This window comes from Musa acuminata, chromosome BXJ1-3, assembly GCF_036884655.1.
Source record: "Musa acuminata AAA Group cultivar baxijiao chromosome BXJ1-3, Cavendish_Baxijiao_AAA, whole genome shotgun sequence".
In the NCBI taxonomy this organism is placed as follows: Eukaryota; Viridiplantae; Streptophyta; class Magnoliopsida; order Zingiberales; family Musaceae; genus Musa; species Musa acuminata.
This window is the reverse complement of record NC_088329.1, coordinates 677,617-698,989: the sequence shown is the minus strand read 5'-3', so window position 1 is coordinate 698,989 and position 21,373 is coordinate 677,617. Positions and strand designations below refer to the sequence as shown.

The 21,373-nt window shown below is 37.5% G+C and overlaps 2 protein-coding genes across 5 annotated transcripts; one reads left to right on the top strand and one right to left on the bottom strand.

Annotated features, from left to right (window-relative positions):
* Positions 1 to 108: 108 nt before the first annotated feature.
* On the bottom strand, positions 109 to 13,540 carry LOC135614655 (flowering time control protein FCA-like). Of its 2 annotated transcripts, none has more exons than XM_065112251.1 (18): positions 12,992 to 13,540; positions 11,231 to 11,301; positions 7,508 to 7,586; positions 5,876 to 5,958; positions 5,725 to 5,776; positions 5,407 to 5,474; positions 5,081 to 5,147; positions 4,904 to 4,983; positions 4,764 to 4,828; positions 4,557 to 4,619; positions 3,608 to 3,701; positions 3,420 to 3,497; positions 2,757 to 3,347; positions 2,350 to 2,523; positions 2,037 to 2,264; positions 1,653 to 1,712; positions 1,536 to 1,581; positions 109 to 306 (listed from the first exon to the last, which is right to left on the bottom strand). In XM_065112251.1, the coding sequence occupies exons 1-18, from the start codon at positions 13,371 to 13,373 to the stop codon at positions 299 to 301; spliced, it is 2,289 nt and encodes a 762-aa protein (XP_064968323.1). In that variant the 5' UTR covers positions 13,374 to 13,540; the 3' UTR covers positions 109 to 298. The 2 variants fall into 2 exon arrangements, with proteins under 2 accessions (XP_064968323.1, XP_064968316.1); XM_065112244.1 differs by having other exon boundaries at positions 2,757 to 3,317; positions 12,992 to 13,518.
* Positions 13,541 to 14,284: 744 nt separating this feature from the next.
* On the top strand, positions 14,285 to 20,613 carry LOC135586888 (formamidopyrimidine-DNA glycosylase-like). Of its 3 annotated transcripts, none has more exons than XR_010487625.1 (10): positions 14,285 to 14,573; positions 14,657 to 14,708; positions 14,794 to 14,851; positions 15,777 to 15,845; positions 15,935 to 16,060; positions 16,902 to 16,952; positions 17,581 to 17,658; positions 17,749 to 17,864; positions 20,019 to 20,053; positions 20,125 to 20,138. XR_010487625.1 is itself a non-coding variant. In XM_065112230.1 (10 exons), the coding sequence occupies exons 1-10, from the start codon at positions 14,345 to 14,347 to the stop codon at positions 20,413 to 20,415; spliced, it is 1,077 nt and encodes a 358-aa protein (XP_064968302.1). In that variant the 5' UTR covers positions 14,285 to 14,344; the 3' UTR covers positions 20,416 to 20,613. The 3 variants fall into 3 exon arrangements, 2 of the variants coding, with proteins under 2 accessions (XP_064968302.1, XP_064968298.1); XM_065112230.1 differs by having other exon boundaries at positions 14,794 to 14,839; positions 17,765 to 17,864; positions 20,125 to 20,613; XM_065112226.1 differs by having other exon boundaries at positions 17,765 to 17,864; positions 20,125 to 20,613.
* The last annotated feature ends 760 nt before the right edge of the window (positions 20,614 to 21,373 follow it).

Genomic DNA, 21,373 nt, shown 5'->3' with positions numbered 1-21,373 from the left:
ACTAATCTTTTTTTATTATTTATAACCCATATATATATATATATATATATATATCACCACAAGGACCACTTTCCTACTCGAATTCACATCTCAAGTCCACGTTTCAACTTAGGGTTGATAAATAAATGAAACTTATATTTATACTAATGCTTTGACAGTTTACACATCCTGATGCATTTCTCAAAACCTTCGCTCGGTGACAACAAAACCAGGAAGTCGAGTTTCTGGCACTGCGTCAAAACATCCACTGGGCCTGCCTGAAGAAGTCTTTTCATGCAGCTCCCAGATGACGGCACCATCAAGAACCTAAACAGAGAACAGCAATGGACAGAGTCAAATCTTATTCTGAAGCTATAAAGTTGTGATGCAAGACAATGTTGCTGTCATGCATTCTCAGTGCAGTATTAGATCTTTCAAATAGCCCAAAATCACAAAACCGCGACCTAAATGAATGAAGTGACCACGGCAATAATGAACAAAACAAAGCAGTACCAAGAGACCTTTATCCCAAGAGAAAGCTTCATCAATTGATGTTTCAAAATGGGCTACATGAGATCTCTTGGTACTGCAGGGAAAGAAGTCAGGGGATATAGGAACATAAACAGGGAAAAAAGTTTGTCAGAGGAAAAAACATCAATTGATGTTTCACAAGTCCACATAAGAGACCAGTTGAAAACATAAACAGGGAAAAAAGTCTGATGAAGGAACAAAAACAAGTGCAGTTGAGAGATTGCATCACAATGTAGAATGTAGTGACCCAAAAGAACTACTGAATAGCCGAAACATGGTGCAGAAAGATATTAGGAATTAACAGACTAGTTAATTGAACCACTGAATAGCCAAAACATGGTGCAGAAAGATATTAGGAATTAACAGACTAGTTAATTGGATATCGGATTGAGACTCCAACAGCATCAGAAACATGCTGATCGGTCGATCCATGCATAATTAGTTTGTCAGGGGATATAGGAACATGTTTTATCGGATAATGCATTTATATATCAAGTTCATGAGCACATAATAGTCAACTATATGTCCTTCAGCTCTCACAAGCACACCAGCTCACAAGGATGGATATAAAAGAGCAAGGGTAATAATGCACATGGAAAATAGAAGTTTTTGAAGGACGTAGGTCAGTTGACATATCAGAAAGGTTAAACTTGCACAAAACTCGAGAAATTTATGGGAAAAAACAGAGAGAGAAGAATCTTTCAGTTTCAACCTGATGATGGAACAAAAAAAATACAAGGGTAAGTTTAGTTGCATATAAAACTACATGGTAAGTTGTTTTCCCTACAAGCACATTTTCTAACATTTGTTAATTAGGAAAATAAAAATTCCTAGAAAAAAGTTCTTCAGATTTCCGTATAATTATCTTTTCATTTTCCATTTTCTCCAGAAAACATGAGAAAATTTTCCAACATTTCTTCCTTCTTATATTCCACATAAGGAAAAAGTTCTCCAGTGCCTTTTTTTATGCAATTCATATTTATTCTTTTTGAAAAAAAATTTCACTGCCAGTGAAAAGTCAATACCTGCAGATTTGTTTTTCAAAGCCCACTCCTGCGCAACTCGGATGCCCTGCATGAAATGATAGAGATGGTGAATAGCAAGTAGAAACAAGGATTAATGGCAAGGACTCAAGTTGGTACCTGTTGGACTCTGGAATGATCAACAGAACCAGTTGCTTGTGGTTGAGCATAGTTAAAGTCCTGAGAAATTGGAAGAATATGAGGTTAGATAAGAAATCTACAACAAAACAGGACACCAACATAGCAGATGATGATGGAAAAAGTCAGAAACAAACGACTAAGGTAACTCCTATCATCCACCAATAAAAACCACTGAGTTTATTGAGCAATTGCCAAACAGAACTAACAGAATTATGTGGCTCTTTTAGACTCAGAAAAAGTTTCTCCGGTTTCTCATCTTTTAAATTTACCAATTAACAACATTGCCACAAAATAACTACTTAAGTAAACACAATCAAAAGCTTGGAAATAAAATATTTCTAGAATCATGCTGATGCTACTGACCATACTCAAAGGTTGAAGCTGCAACTGTGTTTGTTGGTTCCTCATTTGAGATTGAACCTGCTGTGTTTGAGAAACTTGCTGGGCAGGCTGAACCTGTGTGTGTGATTGGGTATCAGACTGTGATGGAAGTTGCAGGAGAGCAGGTTTCTGTTGCTGCTGCAACAAAAGCAATTTCTGTTGCTGCTGCTGCTGTAGCTCAAATAATGCGAACTCTTGAGGTTTCTCCCACTAAATAGTAAATCAATAATTATTTACCAAGTTCATAGTGACATAATGCATAGATAACAAGCAAAAGAAAATAAAACATACTCACCCTACTCTCACGTGTTATGCTATTATAGTAGTATTTAAATCCTTCAGGAGAGGTGTGCTCTGTCCAATTGCAAGTCAAAGGAACTGCAGGTGAAGCATTAACAGCAGAAGAGGGCTTTGCAGACTGCGTGCTAGATGCAATGCTGGATGTTGGTGGTGATCCGCTCCATGCAGACTGCAGAATGCAATCCATATTGGAAAAGGAAAACAGTTAAACAATATTGCAGTACCAGAATAACTAAGTTAAGAACCAGATTCTAGGATATGCATGAACAAGGCCATGATATGTAAAAACAAGTTAAATATTTTCTTAAAATTCACATTAGAAACATCCATAAGTTGAGCATAAGAAAATACAACCTGTAAAAAAATAAAATCAATGACAGTAACCAATCTGGTTTTTCTTACTTGTGCTTTAGCAGCATGAGAAAGTTGCTGTTGCTGCATTAGTTGAAGCTGCTGTTGCAGCTGGATAATTGCTTGCTGTGATGATTGAAAGCTTGATTGCAAAGTTTGTGCTTGCTGCTGCAGCAGCATCTGTGGTAGTTGTGACGGAAACTGTTGAACAGACTGCTGAAGCAGTTGCTGTGCAGCATTTGGTGCAGGAAACTGCTGTTGAGCAATAGCAGGCATAGCCTGCTGTTGTACACTTAAGGGGGCCTGCAGAGCAACAGAAGAGGCATTCTGCTGGATTAACGACTGTGATGTGGATGGCTGGCCACCAATACCAGGTAACTGTTGTGATGGTAAAGTTTGGTTAAAGGTGGTTAAGCCAGCAGACTGAAGTTGGCCCAGCTGCTGCATTGGTGCCTGTAAATTTAATGTCCGTGTGTTGGAAGCCGGAGTTTGTTGGCTCTGATTCAGTTTTAGAGAAGTTGGTAGGCTTTGGGAGGGCATGAGTGGCTTCTGCAGCAGTGATATTTCTTGACCAGCAGCAGGATTGATTGAAACCATTGCAGGGTTGAAGCTCTGTATCAAAGGAATTTGCAACACTTCTAACTACTTTCAGTAATATAACAACATTTGTCAAACAAGCTTAGTGACAAATCAAGGACAACCATATCCCGGTACCTGTTCTGTCAAAAGTGGTGCTGAAAGACTCAAAGTAGATCCATTGGTAGGCCCACCAGTGGGTCCCAAGACGCAAAGCTAAACAACCACAAAAGCCACAAGGATTAGGAAACAAGGACCATCTTGTATGTCAAGCACGGTGATAGTACCACCTTTTGTGGTTTGCTGCCAATTACTTTAGTACAAACCTGAGGAGGTGGTCCAAGTGACTGTGTATTCATTGAATGCCAGGCATCAGGAGGCATCTGACCATTCCTTGGCTCTTCAAGATTAGCTGTTGGTCTACAACCAAAAGACAAAAAGTCATTTAACTTCAATAGGCATGGTACAAATAACAAGCAGTTAAATTTCAAAGTATTTGTCTCAACCTTCAATTTAAGACATTGGAAGAATCTAAAACCAAGAATGAATTGAAAAAACGAATAGGTTCTATTAATTGGTTAGGAAGATAGCTCTCAGAATTTTCCACATCAAACATCAAGCAATTAGTAAAATTGCCAAACTTGAAACCTTGATATTAACTCAATAGAAAACTATAACATAGTATAATTTTCTTATTATAATTAAATATACCAATATGCAACAGCAAACACATAGAAATATTGAGCTGCAATTAGAAAAGTTTCTAACACAAGCCTTGAGGGAAAATTGATTCTAAATGAAGTGAAGTCTGTAGGCCCTGTACAGTGCAAGGTTATGATTTGTGTTATATAACCTGCACAGCCTGCACCAAAGGTTCAAGTTCTTCCCAAGCTTCATACAAATCATGTTTGAAGAAAAAAGCAGGGAAAGAAAAAAGAAGGCAGTGATATATATGGTTTATTAAGCAGGCCTAAATAAGATAAGAAAGTATAGTACAATCATCCGTTATATCAATTTGGGAAGTGAACAATCTAATCCTGGTATTTTAAAGTGCTATAGGAACAAAAATGAGTCTAGATATCAACCTTCAAAACTCAATATATAAAACCAAATATACCTTTGTAATAATATCTTCATATTACATATTTCTATCACTTCTGGAGAAAACTCTTCAAAGTTATATAAATAATAAACTCCTGGAGATAGTATCATTACTCTTTCAAGTTTCAACACTCTCATCTAATACTTCCACTTCAGAATTGGTTTTCAATATACCTGATCACTAATGCTGCCTCAGATCGAGGACTGACTCCAGGCCCACCAAATGCTGGACCACCCCTGCAGTGCAAATCATTGAAGAAGTATCTGTTAGGAGGTAAAATTTTCAGATTCTACTCTCTTAAAGGGGCCAACCATCAAATTATCATTAACCAAATTATTATAAAATGTAAAACTATATATGTTTCTGAAACTTATTTAGACCTTGGTTCTGAAGGCCTTGGCCTCTTTGGATCAGCAAATCGAACAACTAATGGCTGATCACATCCCTGACAGCAGAAGGAGAAGTATATCATATAAAAGTTAAGAAATGCAGTATAAGAAACCCAATAAAGATTATTTACCCTCATAATGTAAACTCCATTAAGAGCTTTTAGAGCTGCCAATGCCATCTCTCTGCTTGCAAACTTTACAAAGCCACATCCTTCGCATATTGTATCAAATATACATATCTTAATATATTAAAGAAGAAAGCAAAATGAAATTATGAGTGAAAATTTTGCACAAAGTACAAGACATACCTCGACTTTGTCTAGATGAATCTCTCATAATATAGACATCCTCAACAAGCCCGTATGGAGAAAATATCTGTCATAGACTTTTCACACTCAACAAGGTTCTAAGTAATGAATTACTAAAATAACTCGAGAATAAAAAAATAATGATTGAAATGTTGTCTTTCAATCACATATCACTGTTCAAAGACTCTTTATTTACCTTCGGTAGTACATTGTTTCATAATATGTTTGAAAGTTCGACTAAAAAATTACTATTGGCATTATCAGATCCAAATGATATTACGAAAAACGGTTCAAAATATTTCTTAATAGATAATAGAAAAACCCACTTCTTCAATCTCCTTTGCAGTGGCTTGCTTATTCAGTGATGCAACAAATAGTTTGTCTTCAACTGCACCTGAAATACAGGTTGACATCAGATTCAAATATAAATTAAAAAAAGAATTTATTGAATTTATGCAGGATTTAAGTTCCTACTTCCAAAGAATTGACATTAAAATGTTCAACCTAATGAAAAATTATTTCATATGTGAAAAACCTAAATTTAGAGACGAAGCAAGATGTAATTGCTAAAAAGAGTCAGTCCAAACATGATCTACCATCAGTATGTTACAGTCTTAAAATTGCTTAAGTGTAGAAAATAATACCATGGTGTTCCCTTTCCCCATCTGCATATCTTACTTGAATAGGACCCAAACCCTGATATAAAGGAAATATTCAGTTTGCTGAGTAATATGACTTAAAAAAGTTCAAAGAAAAAGGAAGAAACTTCAGCATAGGGAATTACTATACACTCACACCAGGTAAAGTATACTGATTGTGCAGAGCCCTGATGGCTCTGTCTGCCTCTTCTGAATTTGTGTACTTCACAAAACAACAGCCTGCAAATCGAGGTATATGTTTATTGATCCAATTGAATAATTAATTTCCTATATTTTAGAATGCATGTGAATCTGCAGACACGTTCTATTAACATAATCAACACATCAACCATCTCAACACCTTGGGACCGCACTGGGTGGCCTGTGGCCAAAGGTTGGATGAGGGTCCCTTAATGGTTGCTCATAGCAGGGTTTGCCATACCGAATCGTACCGCCCGGTACGGGCGGTACGTACCGGTCCGACAAGCCAACGGTACGCGGACCGCCCTGTACCGGTCCGCACTGTAGCAGCGCTACAATGACTGCACCAGTGCACTGTAGCAGTTCAACAGGCTATGGGCACTGTAGCACTGCACTGCGCGGGGCTACAGTGCACATGTACACTGTAGCAGTGCTACAGTGCACTGTAGCCTTGCGCAGTGCAGTGTAGCACTGCTATTTGAACTGTAGCCCTGTACCGATGACTGTAGCCATGCACTGTAGCACTGCTACAGTGCTCGGTGCACCTGGGTGTACCGCTCGGTACACCGTACCGTACCGGTACCGAGCCCAGGTCGAAATACCGGTACGGTACGGTTAACCTTGGCTCATAGCACATATTTATTTTGGAAAGAAGGTATCAGGATCTTAGGTTCTCAGTAAGACGTCCCTCAAGATTCAAATTGATATAATCCACAAAAAATAACTATAATGTTTAAAGAAGCATGATAGGAGTATACCTATGAACAAAAATTAAAGTGGAAATACATAACATAGGAGTATGCCAGAATTCGGTTTCAAATTGATTAAAAGCTTCAATAAGAGCAAAATTTTCAGATGGTGGCACCAAAAATACGTTGGCCAGTGCATGAACACAAATATACTCAAGCAAGCTTTGACCTTTCATCACCTATGATAGCTCCTACTTGGTAGAGCTTAAAGCAATGGTTCTCAAGCATAATGCTGTTAGCAACACAAAACATTCAAGTGCGACAACAGGAAGAATGGCGAAATAATTCACACAAGCAATCCACCTTTGGCAGAGCTCAATTACTATACCAGATTACAATGTTGATCAACAAGTGTAAGAAGGCCATACCAGATCAATAAATATTATGGATTTAAAGGATGCAATTCAGAACCAATTAAGGCACAAAACTTCATCTCATGATTGAGATACAGAAATATGGCTTGTTATTATGCTGGTAATCACCTTTTGCAAAACATACATAAGTGCTTTGCTGTTACTGAAAATGGCATCAAACCGTAATCTAACCAACCTATATACCCCAGTGATTTGCTCAACACCCGCTCATGAAAAGCACTGCCACACTGAATGATACTAGAATAGAACTTATTTGACTACTAAAACAACCAATTAGTAGTTGTCTTGAAACTTTTACATTTTTCTGGATGTAGAAAGAGAATAGCAGGGCAATTTTCCAACTAAAACAATAGGCATTGACAACTATTCCAAAACCTAACTAAGAGTAGAGATGAATTTATTGTTCGTCTAAAAATAGACAGATACAAATAACAATAAATAGCCAAAAAAAGGAACTAAGCTCACCTTGCTGCTCACCAGTTTTTCTATCCTTGATGAAGGCCACTTCAACTACATCCCCATGTTCCTCAAATAAGGGCCGAATCTAAGGGAAAAAATGCAGCACCAAAATTGTACCAAAGCGCAGAATTAGATGTAAAAAAATAAGGAAAAGAAACTACAAAGAAAGTCAAAGTTACCAATATCTACTTTACTATCAGAAGAACATATATGTTCAAGAAATGACACAAAGGATAAACAAGTAGATCATAACACCTGTACTTAATCAAAGCATAAGACAACTTATTGCCGCAAAAAAAAAAAAATTCTATTCAGTACTTTAGGCATGCTAATAAAAGTTAGATTGCATGTCTGTATTTCTGGAGTCTTATAACCAATCAAGGGAGGTAGAAAGGAAAAAATGCAACTGCAATATTACATTTCTCTGACTGAAAAAGCACTGGAATGTAGTAACAAGAAATCAGTTTTTGAGACATAAAGGCCACTCTTGCCAATACAATCATAACATGACGCATTATACAAGATTATTTTAGTATTATGTTCAATTAAAACAAGTCCATCAGTGACATTATCAGATAAAATATTCCAATACTATTAATGCTTTCAGTTGGTTCCTTTTAAAGAGGAATAACTACATAATGCACCTACCACTGAGGGTTTTAACTTCAAGGAGAATAAGATATAGGCAGTCTTACTACCATAAGACCAACTCAGAGTATAACTAGAAATACAAATAATAAAAAACTGTCAGAAGCACTACTGCTAATTGACACTTATTCATGATCTTCGTTATAAAAATTATAGAACGAGCATAATGAAGGCATCCATTACAGATAAATGACCACCAGCATCACTTCAGTTAATGAGGATTGTAGGGTTAAGGAGAATAAGATATAGGCAGTCTTACTACCATAAGACTAACTCAGAGTATAACTAGAAAAACAAATAATAAAAAACTGTCAGAAGCACTACTGCTAATTGACACTTATTCATGATCTTCATTATAAAAAATATAGAATGAGCATAATGAAGGCATCCATTACAGATAAATGACCACCAGCATCACTTCAGTTAATGAGGATTGTATATTATAAGCAGTCCCACTAGGTTGCTGACTTGTTGCCATGATATAAGGAAACCATATTAAGTCCATGATGAAGAACCATCTAGCTTTATAAACAATTTTAGAAGAGTTTATTCTAGGGAAAGAAATCAGCAAAAAGTCATTAATTAGTTAGCCTAGAAACTCAAAGAGTTGGGTGAAAAATTGAAGTCTTTTAGTCTTTCTAGGTGCTAACATTGAAACTCTACTTTTGTATTAAATGCACTTTTTTTCTTCTTAGTTGTAATAAGTTGCCTTAAAGCTGTTTAAGTCTCCTAGAAGTCACATTTTGGCTTTCTAGAAGGCATATAAGGAGGCTACTCTTGGGAGTCCTTGCCTACATTTGTACTAAGGCTCATAAAACCCTACAAATAGTGGAGCTTCTCAATGGATGAGATACTTTAAATTTAAATGAAAAATACTTGCATCTCCTCTCTTCTAGCCTCCTCTCCTCTCTAATCTCACTCCTCTCTTCCTCTCCTCTCTAATCTTTAACCTCAGTCCTCTCTTTCTCTCCTCTCTAATCTCACTCCTCTCTTGCTCTCCTTCTATTTCTCTATCATGTTCTACATCAATTGGTCTCAGAGCTTATCAAGAAACCTACCATGTACTTCAATGGGTTCCAATTAGCAACAAAAGTTTCAATCAACACTCACAAATCCTTGCATCTCCAACGTCAACCGCTTACATGTGGAGTTGGACTTTTGGGTGATTATCCCTACGAAATTGGTGGACCACTTAGCTCTCGATACTTGTATTCGAGCAAGTGACAATCCTCCCGAAGGCTGCTTGCAGCCTTGGCCGAGAGCACATCTTGCTGCTCTCGGCCTGGTCAAAAGCAGGGAGGCCGAGAGCTGCAAGGGAGCTCTTGGCCTGCAGGTTGGCAGCCCCTGCAGCTAGGTTTCCTGGCTGCAAGGGGAACCACAGGTGGCTAGGGTTTCCTGGCCGCCCAAGTGCCCCTGGCGGCCAGGACTCCTGGCCGCATGGGCCAAGGCGGTGGCTAGGGTTTCCTAGCCGCCCATGCTCACCCTGCAGCCAGGGTTCCCTGGCTGCAGAGGTAACCTTGGGAGCTAGGGAACCTTGGCCGCCCAAGGCAAACCCTGGCCGCATGGGGTACCCTAGGGTAAGGTACCCCAAAAGGCTACAAAATCATCATCAAAATCATCATCATCATCATCTAGTAGTCCTACATGGTAATGTGTATATGTGATATATGATGTGAACGGATGATCATAGACCGTGTGATGTGTGTACATGTGATGTGATTCTCATTATTATTGAGGCCTACGAACCTCTAATTTTTTCTTGTTTCTTATCGGGCTTGTGTGCATGTAATTAAATTGTAATTATATAAGAAGACGCAGCAGGAGCGTGTAGGCGATAGCGGGACCCACGAGACCGAGATGGATGATCGTGACACATGGAGATGCGCTGAAATACCGACAGAACCGACAAAGGCTTCGTTATCTAAACATTTCTCCATGAAAGTCTTAGGGGAAGCATCGTACATATTGGGGATTCGGATCTATAGAGATAGATCCAAGAGAATGCTCGACTTGTCTCGGTTTAGGTATATAGATACCATTATCAAAAGGTTTGGCATGAAAAATTTCAAGAGATGTCTCATACCGATGAGACATGGGATATCGCTTTCTATGAGTATATCCCCAAAGACTCCTAAAGAAAAAGCAGACATGGATAAGATACCCTATGCCTCAGCGATAGGGTCTATCAAGTATGCTATGCTATATACCAGGCCTGATATAGTGTATGCTCTGAGTGTCACGAGCAGGTATCAGGCGAATCCAGACTTGGAGCACTGGAAAGCATATGAAGGAAGTAGCCTCAGGATTGAGGGCTACACGGATCGAGCTTCTATTCCGATGTCGATAATAGCAAGTCTAATTCAGGGTATGTGTTCATCCTGAATGGAGGAGCAGTATGCTAGAAAAGTTCCAAGCAAGATACTACTGTTGATTCGATTGTGAGTCAGTATACCACGTAAACAGAATCTAATGTTTGTTAACTCAAACTTGACGGGAGGGGCTTATATACTACGTTTTTTAAAATGCATGGATTATTTTAGACACGAGTAAATAATAAGGGCTTAAGTGGTACATGACCAAAACCACAAAAGCTAAATAGGTCTTAACTTTTTTTTAAACTTAAATTACACGTGTCATTATACTAATAATTTTTTGTGAGTCAACATGCCACGTAAGCATACTCTAACGTATGTTAACTCAAACTTAACGGGAGGAGCTTATATGCTACGTTTTTTAAAATGTAAGGGTTATTTTAAACACGACTAAACCATAAGGGCTTAAGTGATCCATCATCCATAACCAAAATCACAATGGCTAAAATGGACCTTAACCCTAATTTATTCTTTATAACCTTACTATTACTACAAATATAATGAATTTGACTCACACAATACTAGAAAATAAATGAATTTGTAGTTGTACTTCAGTTTATCATTTTTCACTAAAATACTGACTAAAATACTACTGAGAAATGGAAACGTTTACCACCTCAGAAACTTAAGTTTCCAAAGATAATCATATGCATTGGATCACATTGGAACATAAAAAATAAAGCAAGCAACATATAAAATAGAAACTCACATCTTCTTCACTTGCTGTTCTTGGAACTGATCCAATAAATAGTTTTGCAAATTTGTGCCCATCGCCAAGATCTAGATAAGAGTTTTCCCCACAACATGACATGAATAGTATGGTTTGTCAAAAACATTTTCAAAAAAAAAAGTAACAAAATGAAGCCTAATATATATGTAATAATAAAATATGTTGTATGAATAATCTGGAATAAATATATTGAATGAGTTGTTAAATCATATAACAAACAGAATGCGTTGTTAAATTATATAACAAACAGAATGAATTTACAAACTATATCACCTTTTTTAAAAATATTAACTATTGTTCTTTTTTTTGTTTTTGCCAAAACATTAATTCACCAATTCAATTGGTTGATTCTGACTGATACCAATCCAAAACTCAAATAAATATCCCAATCTTCAGAAACTTGAGAGATGGAGCAGAATATCATACAAGAATGCAACAAACAACAGAATAATTATGTGTATGTGGCAATTGCATGGCTAATATGCATCAAGGACACCGATGAGAACTTAGAAAGAGAGAGAAAGAGGATATGAACATAGAAGGATATTATGAACTTTAACTTTGCTATAGCTAATTTGAAAAAGATTAACTCAGTGAAGGTTCAAAGGTAATTTTAGATCGCTGCTACTAAAAACAATTAACAGTCATAAGTGAGCTCAGATACAACTAGTGGCTGACAAGCTAGGTAATTTAACTTTTAAGTATATGCGCTGCACTAGTGGCTGGCAAGCTAGGTAATTTAACTTTTAAGTTTATGTGCTGCATAGGTCAACAAAGGTCCAAAAACATTGACTGTGTTATAATCATAAATTGTCAATCTAAAAGCAACAAAAAACATGCATAATATATAGGTTTGGTTTAAATAAAATGAGATATTACAAGATAAACTGACCACACATAGCAATCACAAGCAAAGAGAATAAAATATAAGTCATTGAGTTATATGATCAAGGCAACATTGGCTTATCAGGAATCCATATGATCAACTCGAATGGAGCAGACAGATGTTCAACAAAAACATATGGTGAACGAATAAGACATACAGTATTATCAGCACAAGCAAGAGACAAGGAGACAAATCCGTGGAATTTGAGGCCCAGTAAATCCCAATTTCAGATCAAGTCCTGCCAGTGAACAAATACCATATAAAAATAGCTCCCATTCGAAAAGCAGAACTAAGTTATTCCACATGGGACACAGACAAGTTCAGAATTCACATATGTAACACATGCTGGCCAGTGGCCAGTTATGGCAATCATAAAAGCAGAAGAAGTCAGGCCCGGCTGGTTGGGGTTCCAAGGAAGCCCATGGAATCAATTTTAGTTAATCAAAGTTCCAAATGGGAGAAAAGCAAAAGGTTGATTCAATGAAATAATAAATCATTAGCGAAGGAAATGAAAGCAAGCATAGCCATTGTAGGACCTAATCTTGCCCTTGGTCGATTCCTCTAATTTTTCAAACGAAGCCTAAAAATTCAGATCCAGGCAACGATTCCTACAAGAAGTCAAAGTAATGCAACAGCGACAGCGCTAATTGTTACGAGGATATTGAACCTTGGAAGTAAACTTAGGCATAGGTTAAAAAAGACAAGAGCAGATATTATCCAAGAACAACCACGTAACCACGACTAGCTGCCAAGAAACCCTAGCTCGCTACCAGTGTAAATTATCATAAACTCCGATGCGCCTACAAGAACCCTAAACACGACCTAAGGAGAAAAGATCCAATGCATTAAGCTACCTGTAGGAGGACCTCCACGGCCGGAAAACCCGCCACGTCTAGGGCCACCCATTTGCATTGAAGGGTCAAAGCCACCCCCACCGGCGCCGCCGCGGCCACCACTGCGGAACCCTTCGCCACCAGAAGTAGGAGGCGGCGGTACAGGGGAGTCCTGAGGAACACGGTAGGGGTGGTAGCGCCCAGCCCCTCCGCCGCCGCTGGATAACCCCTCGCTTCCGCCACCGCCACCGCCTCTGGGGAAACGATGGTGCTGGTGGGTGGGGCTGTCGGAGGACCACCGGGACGACGTCCGCCGCCCGCCGTCCCCGTACCGGTCGCCCTGGCGGTCTCCCGAACGGTCGCCGTGGCGGTCCCCAGAGCGGTCGCCTCTGTGCCTATCCATCGACGCAGCTCTGTCACCCTTTCTCTCCCTCTTTATCTCTCGATCTAACCTAACCCTAGAAGAGTAGAAGAAGAGGAAACTAGAAACGAACTCTGTTCTCTTATTCGAGAGGCGAAGGCAGGCGACAAGGACAGCGGACTCCTGATGAAGTGAACGGAGAACTGCGTCTGGTCAGTGGCAGGGGATCGACGGAAAGAGGGAGAGCGGACAGGGCCGACCTCTTCAAACCACGAGGACCCCGCGCCTGTTTGTTAGGATGTTTCGGGTGGAACAGCCACCAGCTATCCATTGACCAATCCTCTGTGCTAATTTTCATTACGGTAAAATTGCACATATAATTCATCTTAAATAACTTCTTTACGTACCCCATCCCTCTAATTTTGATATTTTTCAACAACACTAAAATCCCTTATTAAAGGATATTAAGTTGTTTAATTTATTTACATCACTTAGCACGCAAGCAACAAGACAAAGACAGATTAAATAGAAAAGTAAATTAATAATACACGTAAATCGTTTAAGCATGATAAATCAAAACTCAATAACATCTTTTCGTAAACGAATAATGTTAATAAATAAATATAAATCTAAAATACTTTTACAATATCAAGTTTTTTTTATTTCAAAGCATATCTCTAATATCAAATCATAATATCTACTGTCATGCAAGAAAAATTGTAATACTAAAAATTATATATATATATATATATATATATATATGATATTTTGAAAACCTTCAAAGAATATAATCGTTAAAAGAATCATTAAGATTATTTTAGCTTAAATAAATGTTTATTGTATTTTAGTTATTGGGTCTCGGATATGAATGCATTTACATGCGGATCCGAAATCTATCGGATCCTTACTAAATGGCTAATAGATCGTTGCGGATCCGATTCGTTTCTAGCGACGACGAGCCGAGAGGAGAGGAGACGGAGATTGCAACGAAGCCAGGAGAGAGCGGTTCGAGGATGCCTGAACTCCCGGAGGTGGAGGCGGCGCGGCGGGCGATCGAGGAGCACTGCACCGGGAAAAAGATCGCCGCCTGTTCAGTCGCAGACGACCTCAAGGTCATCGAGGGCGTCTCCCGCTCCGACCTCGAGGCGGCCCTCTTCGGCAAGACCATCCTCGCCGCCCTCCGCAAGGGCAAGAATCTCTGGCTCCGCCTTGATTCTCCGCCCTTCCCCACCTTCCAGTTCGGTCGGTATTCCCTTTCCCACTTATCGTAATCCTTCCTCTTCGTTCGTCTGTTAAGCTTCTCGCTTCGTCTTCGATGGTTCTAGGAATGGCGGGTGCCGTTTACATCAAGGGCGTCGCAGTAACGAAGTACAAGAGGTTGTCTTTTTCGGTCATGTATATATCAAATCATAGAAAAATCCGAGCTTTCATCGGGTGTTAAAATTGCTTCGGTTGTTTTTAGGTCTGCGGTGAGCGATACCGATGAATGGCCTTCAAAGCACTCGAAGGTGTTCATTGAAGTAAAAGTTCTTCTTTTCGTGTGCTTATTTTTCTTATGCTCTGCTTATAACACATTGTGTCTCACAGTTTCAGTGTTGTGATGAGAATTTCACGGTCGCAATTAGCTCCCTTTCTCTTTACAATAGAGATGTGAGCTGCTTGGCACCTAATTTTAAGTCATTCAATCATATTTGGTAAATATCTGAAGGACTAGTTGCACATTAGGTAGCTACTTCATGAGAACTCCGTTATTTGTTGTAGGGGTTCAATGAAGATTTGAACTTGGAGATTTTCCAGTTAAGGAGGGCCTAGTTATAGTTGAAAACAGCAGTAGTCTTTACGTAATATCAGCAAACTTGGTTTGATGCATTTATATGATAACTTAGGCAGAAAGCAATTTTACTTGTTGATGTTTCAACTCTTTGTATTCAGTTAGAATTTTTTTGAAAATGAACAAATAATTTCTGTACTGACTTTTTGATTATATATCGGTGAACTTTATTCCGTTAATTAAAAAGTGAGTTAAATTATAAAAAAACTAAAAGTTGCTAAAATTTAGTATCAAGAATTCTGGTAAAACAGATTTGTCCTACTTGTCAAGCCAACTGCTTGTTCTACATTACACGTTAGGGTTCTCGTGTCACTCTGTGCAGTGGAGCCCTAGATAATGATGGAAGAGAGAGGAACTGTAATAATATCATGTTTGAAGCTTAGCTATGTCTGATGTTCCTCTATATTTGTGGCCTTTGAAGAATAATTCTTTTCAATCAGGTTCATTTTGTGGGTTGAGGACTTAATGTAATTACCATGTACCGGCAATCATCCTGCTGCTATGAGTTAATCTCTCTATTGAAATATACTCATGAATTTTTGTTATCTCTTCTGTTTTCAGTGACAATAACAGCCTTTTTTAACGTGGCTACGTCTTGTCTACTGAATTTGCAGCTAGATGATGGGCTGGAGTTTTCTTTTACTGATAAGAGACGTTTTGCCCGAGTTCGGTTGCTTGAAGATGTATGCTCCAACATTCATTGTTCCACACATATTTTTATTGCAATCTTCATTAACATTGTCGCTATTCTTACAAACTTTGTTTATTGCAGCCAGAATCTGTACCTCCAATTTCTGAGCTAGGGCCAGATGCTCTATTAGAGCTTATGCCAGTTGGTGACTTTGTGGAGTCACTTAGCAAAAAGAAGACTGCAATAAAGGCTCTTTTACTGGATCAGGTTAATTTTATTATTGGAACTACCATATAGGATGTTACATCTGTTAAAATCCAATCCTGAATGTTACTTGATCTTCTGTCATTGTATAAGAGGCATGGTATCTTATTCACCTTTTTCTAGCGTTGATAAGTTGCAAAAATTGCATATCATCTGAATGATATGTTCCGGTTCATAAGAAGTTATGCATCATCATTGATGGACTTGTCTGCTTCATCTCTCAAGAAGTTTGTTCTTCTAATGGCTGAAATTGTAAGACATAAGACACATAACATTGATTATTCATCTAGCTCACCAAAAATTTTTCATAACAAAACTTCCTTTCCATGTTATAGGAATTTTGTAATGTAGATATCTTGAGTCTTGACCATGTTGTGAGGACATAAAAGTTCAGGACATTGTATGAGAATCAGTCAATCACATTCTTGTTGACCATCAGACAAATGCAGATCTATGAATGTGATGGTTAATCAAATGAGAAAAGATATTATGGACACAAAGGTGAGTGAAGATTACTCCTATGGTATATGCAATTGATTTAAGTTGTATAGGAGAGCCAACAAAGATAGCTGTACAACCTAAAAATCGTATAGTGTACAGAAAGTTGGGTGGACTGTGATTGATAGATGCTGCAATGTTTCTTTTGAAAGTTCAAAATAATCCTTGTAAAGTGAATTTGGCTGTATTATCTGTGTTCATATTGACTTTGCTGTTTTTCACTTTTACCATGAGATTTGACTTCCTATATATTTGGATGTCTACTTTGAAAAAAAATATCATTTACTTTAACTTTGCAATATAATTTCATGACATTTTTTAAATAAGAATATTTCTTTTGATGCAGAGCTATGTTTCAGGTATTGGTAACTGGATCGCTGATGAGGTGCTTTACCAGGTTATCTGTGTTGCCTTTCTGTGTTACATACATGTCTAGACATATTCAATGACCTTTTTCTTGATAAAATTTGTAACTTGTTACCACTATTATCTTTTTGGAGTATCAAACTGTTCCCAGATAAATCTAAGTACCAGATGTAGACCTTCTGTGGCGGGTAGGTCCAACTTCTTTTCTTTTTCTTCTTCTATCTCCAACCATAAAAGATTGTTTCTTTGAAATCATTTGAAGGGTCCCCCTAATTAGTCTGTTTCTTGCTTCATTTGAGGAGGTTCCTTAATTAACTGTGTCCAACCACCCTGCTACTTCTGAATAGAACAAATCAAATTTAGTCAGACAGGATGTAACCATCATTAAGGCCACCTTGGGTTCTTGACCTCTCTTCCATGAATGTGACAATGTGTGTCTGTTTCTCATTGATAATGTTGCGGAAGATGTTATATGTTGTTTATTCTCGTTCCACCAGTCAGAGGCTCAGTCCAAGCCTGGTTAATTGTGCATACTCTTCCGTTCATAAGTATGTGTTGAATAATTTCTGTTAGTTCATAATAGATTTTCATGTACAATAGAATTGTTGAAGTTTTCATTTGAAGATGTCTGTAACACTTTAGGTTTTGACAATGTTTAGGCAAAGATTCATCCTCTTCAAATTGCTTCAAGCTTGTCAAAAGAGTGCTGCGAGTCACTGCACAGATGCATCAGAGAGGTGAGACATGTACACAATGTTATATATCATCTTTCAATTGACAGTTTTAAGCAAGTGAAAGAATCTCGTCATTGTTACAAACAAATGCAGAAAAAAATATCTGTAGGTTATTGAATATGCTGTTGAAGTTGATGCTGACTCCAATCGTTTCCCGAAAGAATGGTTGTTTCATTTTCGATGGGGGAAAAGGCCTGGCAAGGTCAATGGTAAGATACTCTTTTTTTTATCGATCATATTGATCCTTTAGTCAAATGGATTTACAGGTAATTAATTGACAAGACTCTGGAAATTGGAGCTCATTGTAGTCAGTACCCTCAAGATTGGATTTTTTATTGTCGTGAAAAGAAACCCAGGAAAGCCTTTATGGATGGTTTGGTTCCCAACCATTGGCCAACTATCATAAATGAATGCATTTGCTTCAACTTCAAAGATTGGTTTGATAAAACATCAATATTTATTTCAAATTATCAATTTTTATGCTCGTCTAACTTATTGTAATTAGCAGTCATCCAAAATTTGATTCTTGATTTGGAAGACATTGTACCTCTTATTGAATTCATGCTCATTAAATCAAATTTAAAGGACATAGGATCTCCAATTCTATAATTTTACACTAAACTAACTGTTAGTTATAGATGATATCCATGACAATAAAGCAGTCCCTCTTCAGCCTTACTTGGTTGGATTGTTTTGTTAAGGATTAGGGATGGTATTATAGTTTCAAATTCTGAAAAAAATGGTAATCAGTTGATGGCGGAGTACTCTTTTAGCATCTTACTAAACTTTTTAAAAATGTTGTAAAGTTTTGTTTGCCTGTTGGCCCAAAATAACAATATCATGGGTGTTGCTATATATTTTTTTTAATTAGAATATTGTTATTGAAATGAACTGAATGATGCAATGTATCATGGTACTCATAAAAATCACCTCCTACATCTTTCAAATGAGAACAACTCTTTCCCAATTCCATGGATTTTACATATATCATTGCTGTATTAATGTGAATAGTGGAATGAGACTCCAGGAGATGTACATACGTGTTGGTTGCTCCAGACCTTCTTCAAGGACAAGAACTTGTGGATCCATCTTTGGTCTGTCATAGAAATTAACAAGGTCGTACATGAATATGGTGAGATGGTGAACGAAATGCCATGCTTACCAAAAGAAATTGTTACGAATAAGGATTGCCATAGCTTAGCATGCATTTGTTCAACTTTAATATTCCTGATCAACTAATTTTGAAACAACTGGACAGTCATCATTTAGTATATGCATGGTGGAGATGCAGATGTCACAAAACAATGAAAGGCCCTATTTTTGGGTAATAGGAGCATGAAGGGTTTCTCATAACAAAAGGAAGTTCTAAAATTTGCTAATGCCAGAGCAATACTGTAAGATACGGAAGTGATTACTAATAACAGATATGATCTTCTGGAAACAGTTCTTCATAGCATGTTTGCTTGTATGATGGGATTGCTTTAGACACTAAAATCATTTATTTCAGCTATAATTTTCCAATGCAGCAAAATGAAAAGCAACATCTTTTAAGCTCTCACAATTGTTGCATTTACAATCCAGTGATAGCAGAATGGCTATCCTCAAGTTTCATAGAAATCACTAAAGGAAATGATCAAATGAATATGTTTTGAGTCACTCTGTGCTGTCTAAAAGTAGTAATGTCTGGAGCTTCAAGATTGTGTGTTTAGATTATAAAGGAAAGTTATTTTCTTGGTGGACCAACACTATGGCATGGCCACTGGTAAGTTATGCCTGCCGATGAAAATCAGTTGACACCTTTAGCATTTGGTAAAACAGGCTGCAGCTGAAGTTACTTCCTTTATCTGCAGTCAGATCTATTTCCCCTTATAATTCACCATTTCATTGTTTTTAGTTGAATATTGCATACTTTATCAGAAGGTGGTGCTTTAATATTTCATTTGGAAACCAAGGAATAAGAAACTTATTCCCAGATGTGATGATACTCATAAATGCCTCAACACAATTATATTTATTATTAGCACCTTTGCGTTCTTCAAGCTCTAAACAGCAAGCAGTGTCAGTTGCCAAAATCTTGGCAATATAATCCTTCCAGGCAAAATGACTGTGTGTGTGTGTGGTTTGAATAGGAACAAATAGAACATGTATAATGATAGATAATCCATGACATTTAAGATAGATGTGCTGCATGAGTTGGAAAGTGACATTCTTTATTGCCTGATCACTGGCCACGAATCATTCAGAAGATAATATTTCCTGACCTATTGTTCTGTACATTTATGAATGTGTGCAAATATGGAAGTATGCAAAACTACATATCAAAGCTTATTATTAAGGACAATTGCGGTCTTCTTTTTTGACAGGAATGAAGATCGAATTTATCACAGCTGCTGGCAGAGTAAGTCCTTGCTGTGTAAAATTCTCTTTTGTATTTATATGGTTATTCAACTAAATCATATCTGTGTGCAGACTTCAGCCTATGTGCCAGAATTACAGAATTTAACTGGAAACCAATCGGAAAAGGTTTCGAGAAAGAAATCAGCAAATGTCATGTCCAAAAAAAATGTGGATGCAGAAGAATCACCAAGCGAGAAAGAGGAAACTTATGAAACTTCGAAGAAAAATGAGACCGCTGAGGATAACAAAGGACGGGAAAAGAAAACCAGTGAGACTGAGAATGACAGAATTTCAAGTAAAGGAATGGCAAAGAAACATGTTGCAGTAGCAAAAAGCTCATTGCGGAAAAAGATCAAAATCTAGTCAAGCCGACTTATAACAGAAAGATTAGGCACTTTCATGATGTTTTACACTGAAGAAGCATGAGACTGCGAGCTGTTTTATGCAGTATTTATGTTCCTTGTGTTCTTATCGTGTTTGACGATGCGATTATAACTCTAGCACTTGTATGTAAGGTTAAACCTTCCATGAAGGAAGCTGGCCCCATGGGTTTTTGTTGCATGGCCATGTGTGCAGGTCGACCATTTTCCACAATATGATGATGATGATCATGTTTCCGTACGAGCCAGTAAAAATGCAGTCTCTTGTTATGTTCCAACAGTTGACTTTTGCGGACAGGTTCAAAGGATGGCTTGACCAGTGGGTCAACATGATGGTTGCCTGTGAGGATCATTCACTACCTTGTGAGGTCATTTGGTTGAGTTACTCTAATGTGAAACCACTACGTTTTTTCTATGGGATCAAAAATATAGAAAATGCGGGCTTAGTGTAACAGTGCACTAATAATAATCAGAATATTTTAACTGACACCCACATGAGTTTTTTTTTTAATTATTTTTTTAATACAAATTTAAACAACTATATTAAATTTTATAATATTTAATATAAACAAAAACAAAAACAAAAGAAGAAAACTATATATAATATTAAATTTTATGTATTTTTTATTTTTTTAATAAATAATACAATATATGAGTTTCGAAAATGAATACAACTAATGCCCATAACATTATGCAACAAAAAAAGAAGGTGGACTGTCCCTCGAACAAAAGACGAGAATGATCTCAAACGTAGTTTGTCAACCAATTAGCAACTCATAATACACGATCAACTAAATTAAGAGTGCACCAACCAATTAGCAAATCATGATATATCCTATCGACTACATAAGAGTGCACTCGCTCACTATCCACCGAAATATTCACTCTATGATAACAATATTGAGGCCACAGCAGGTCTTGCTTTGAGCAATATTTTCCTT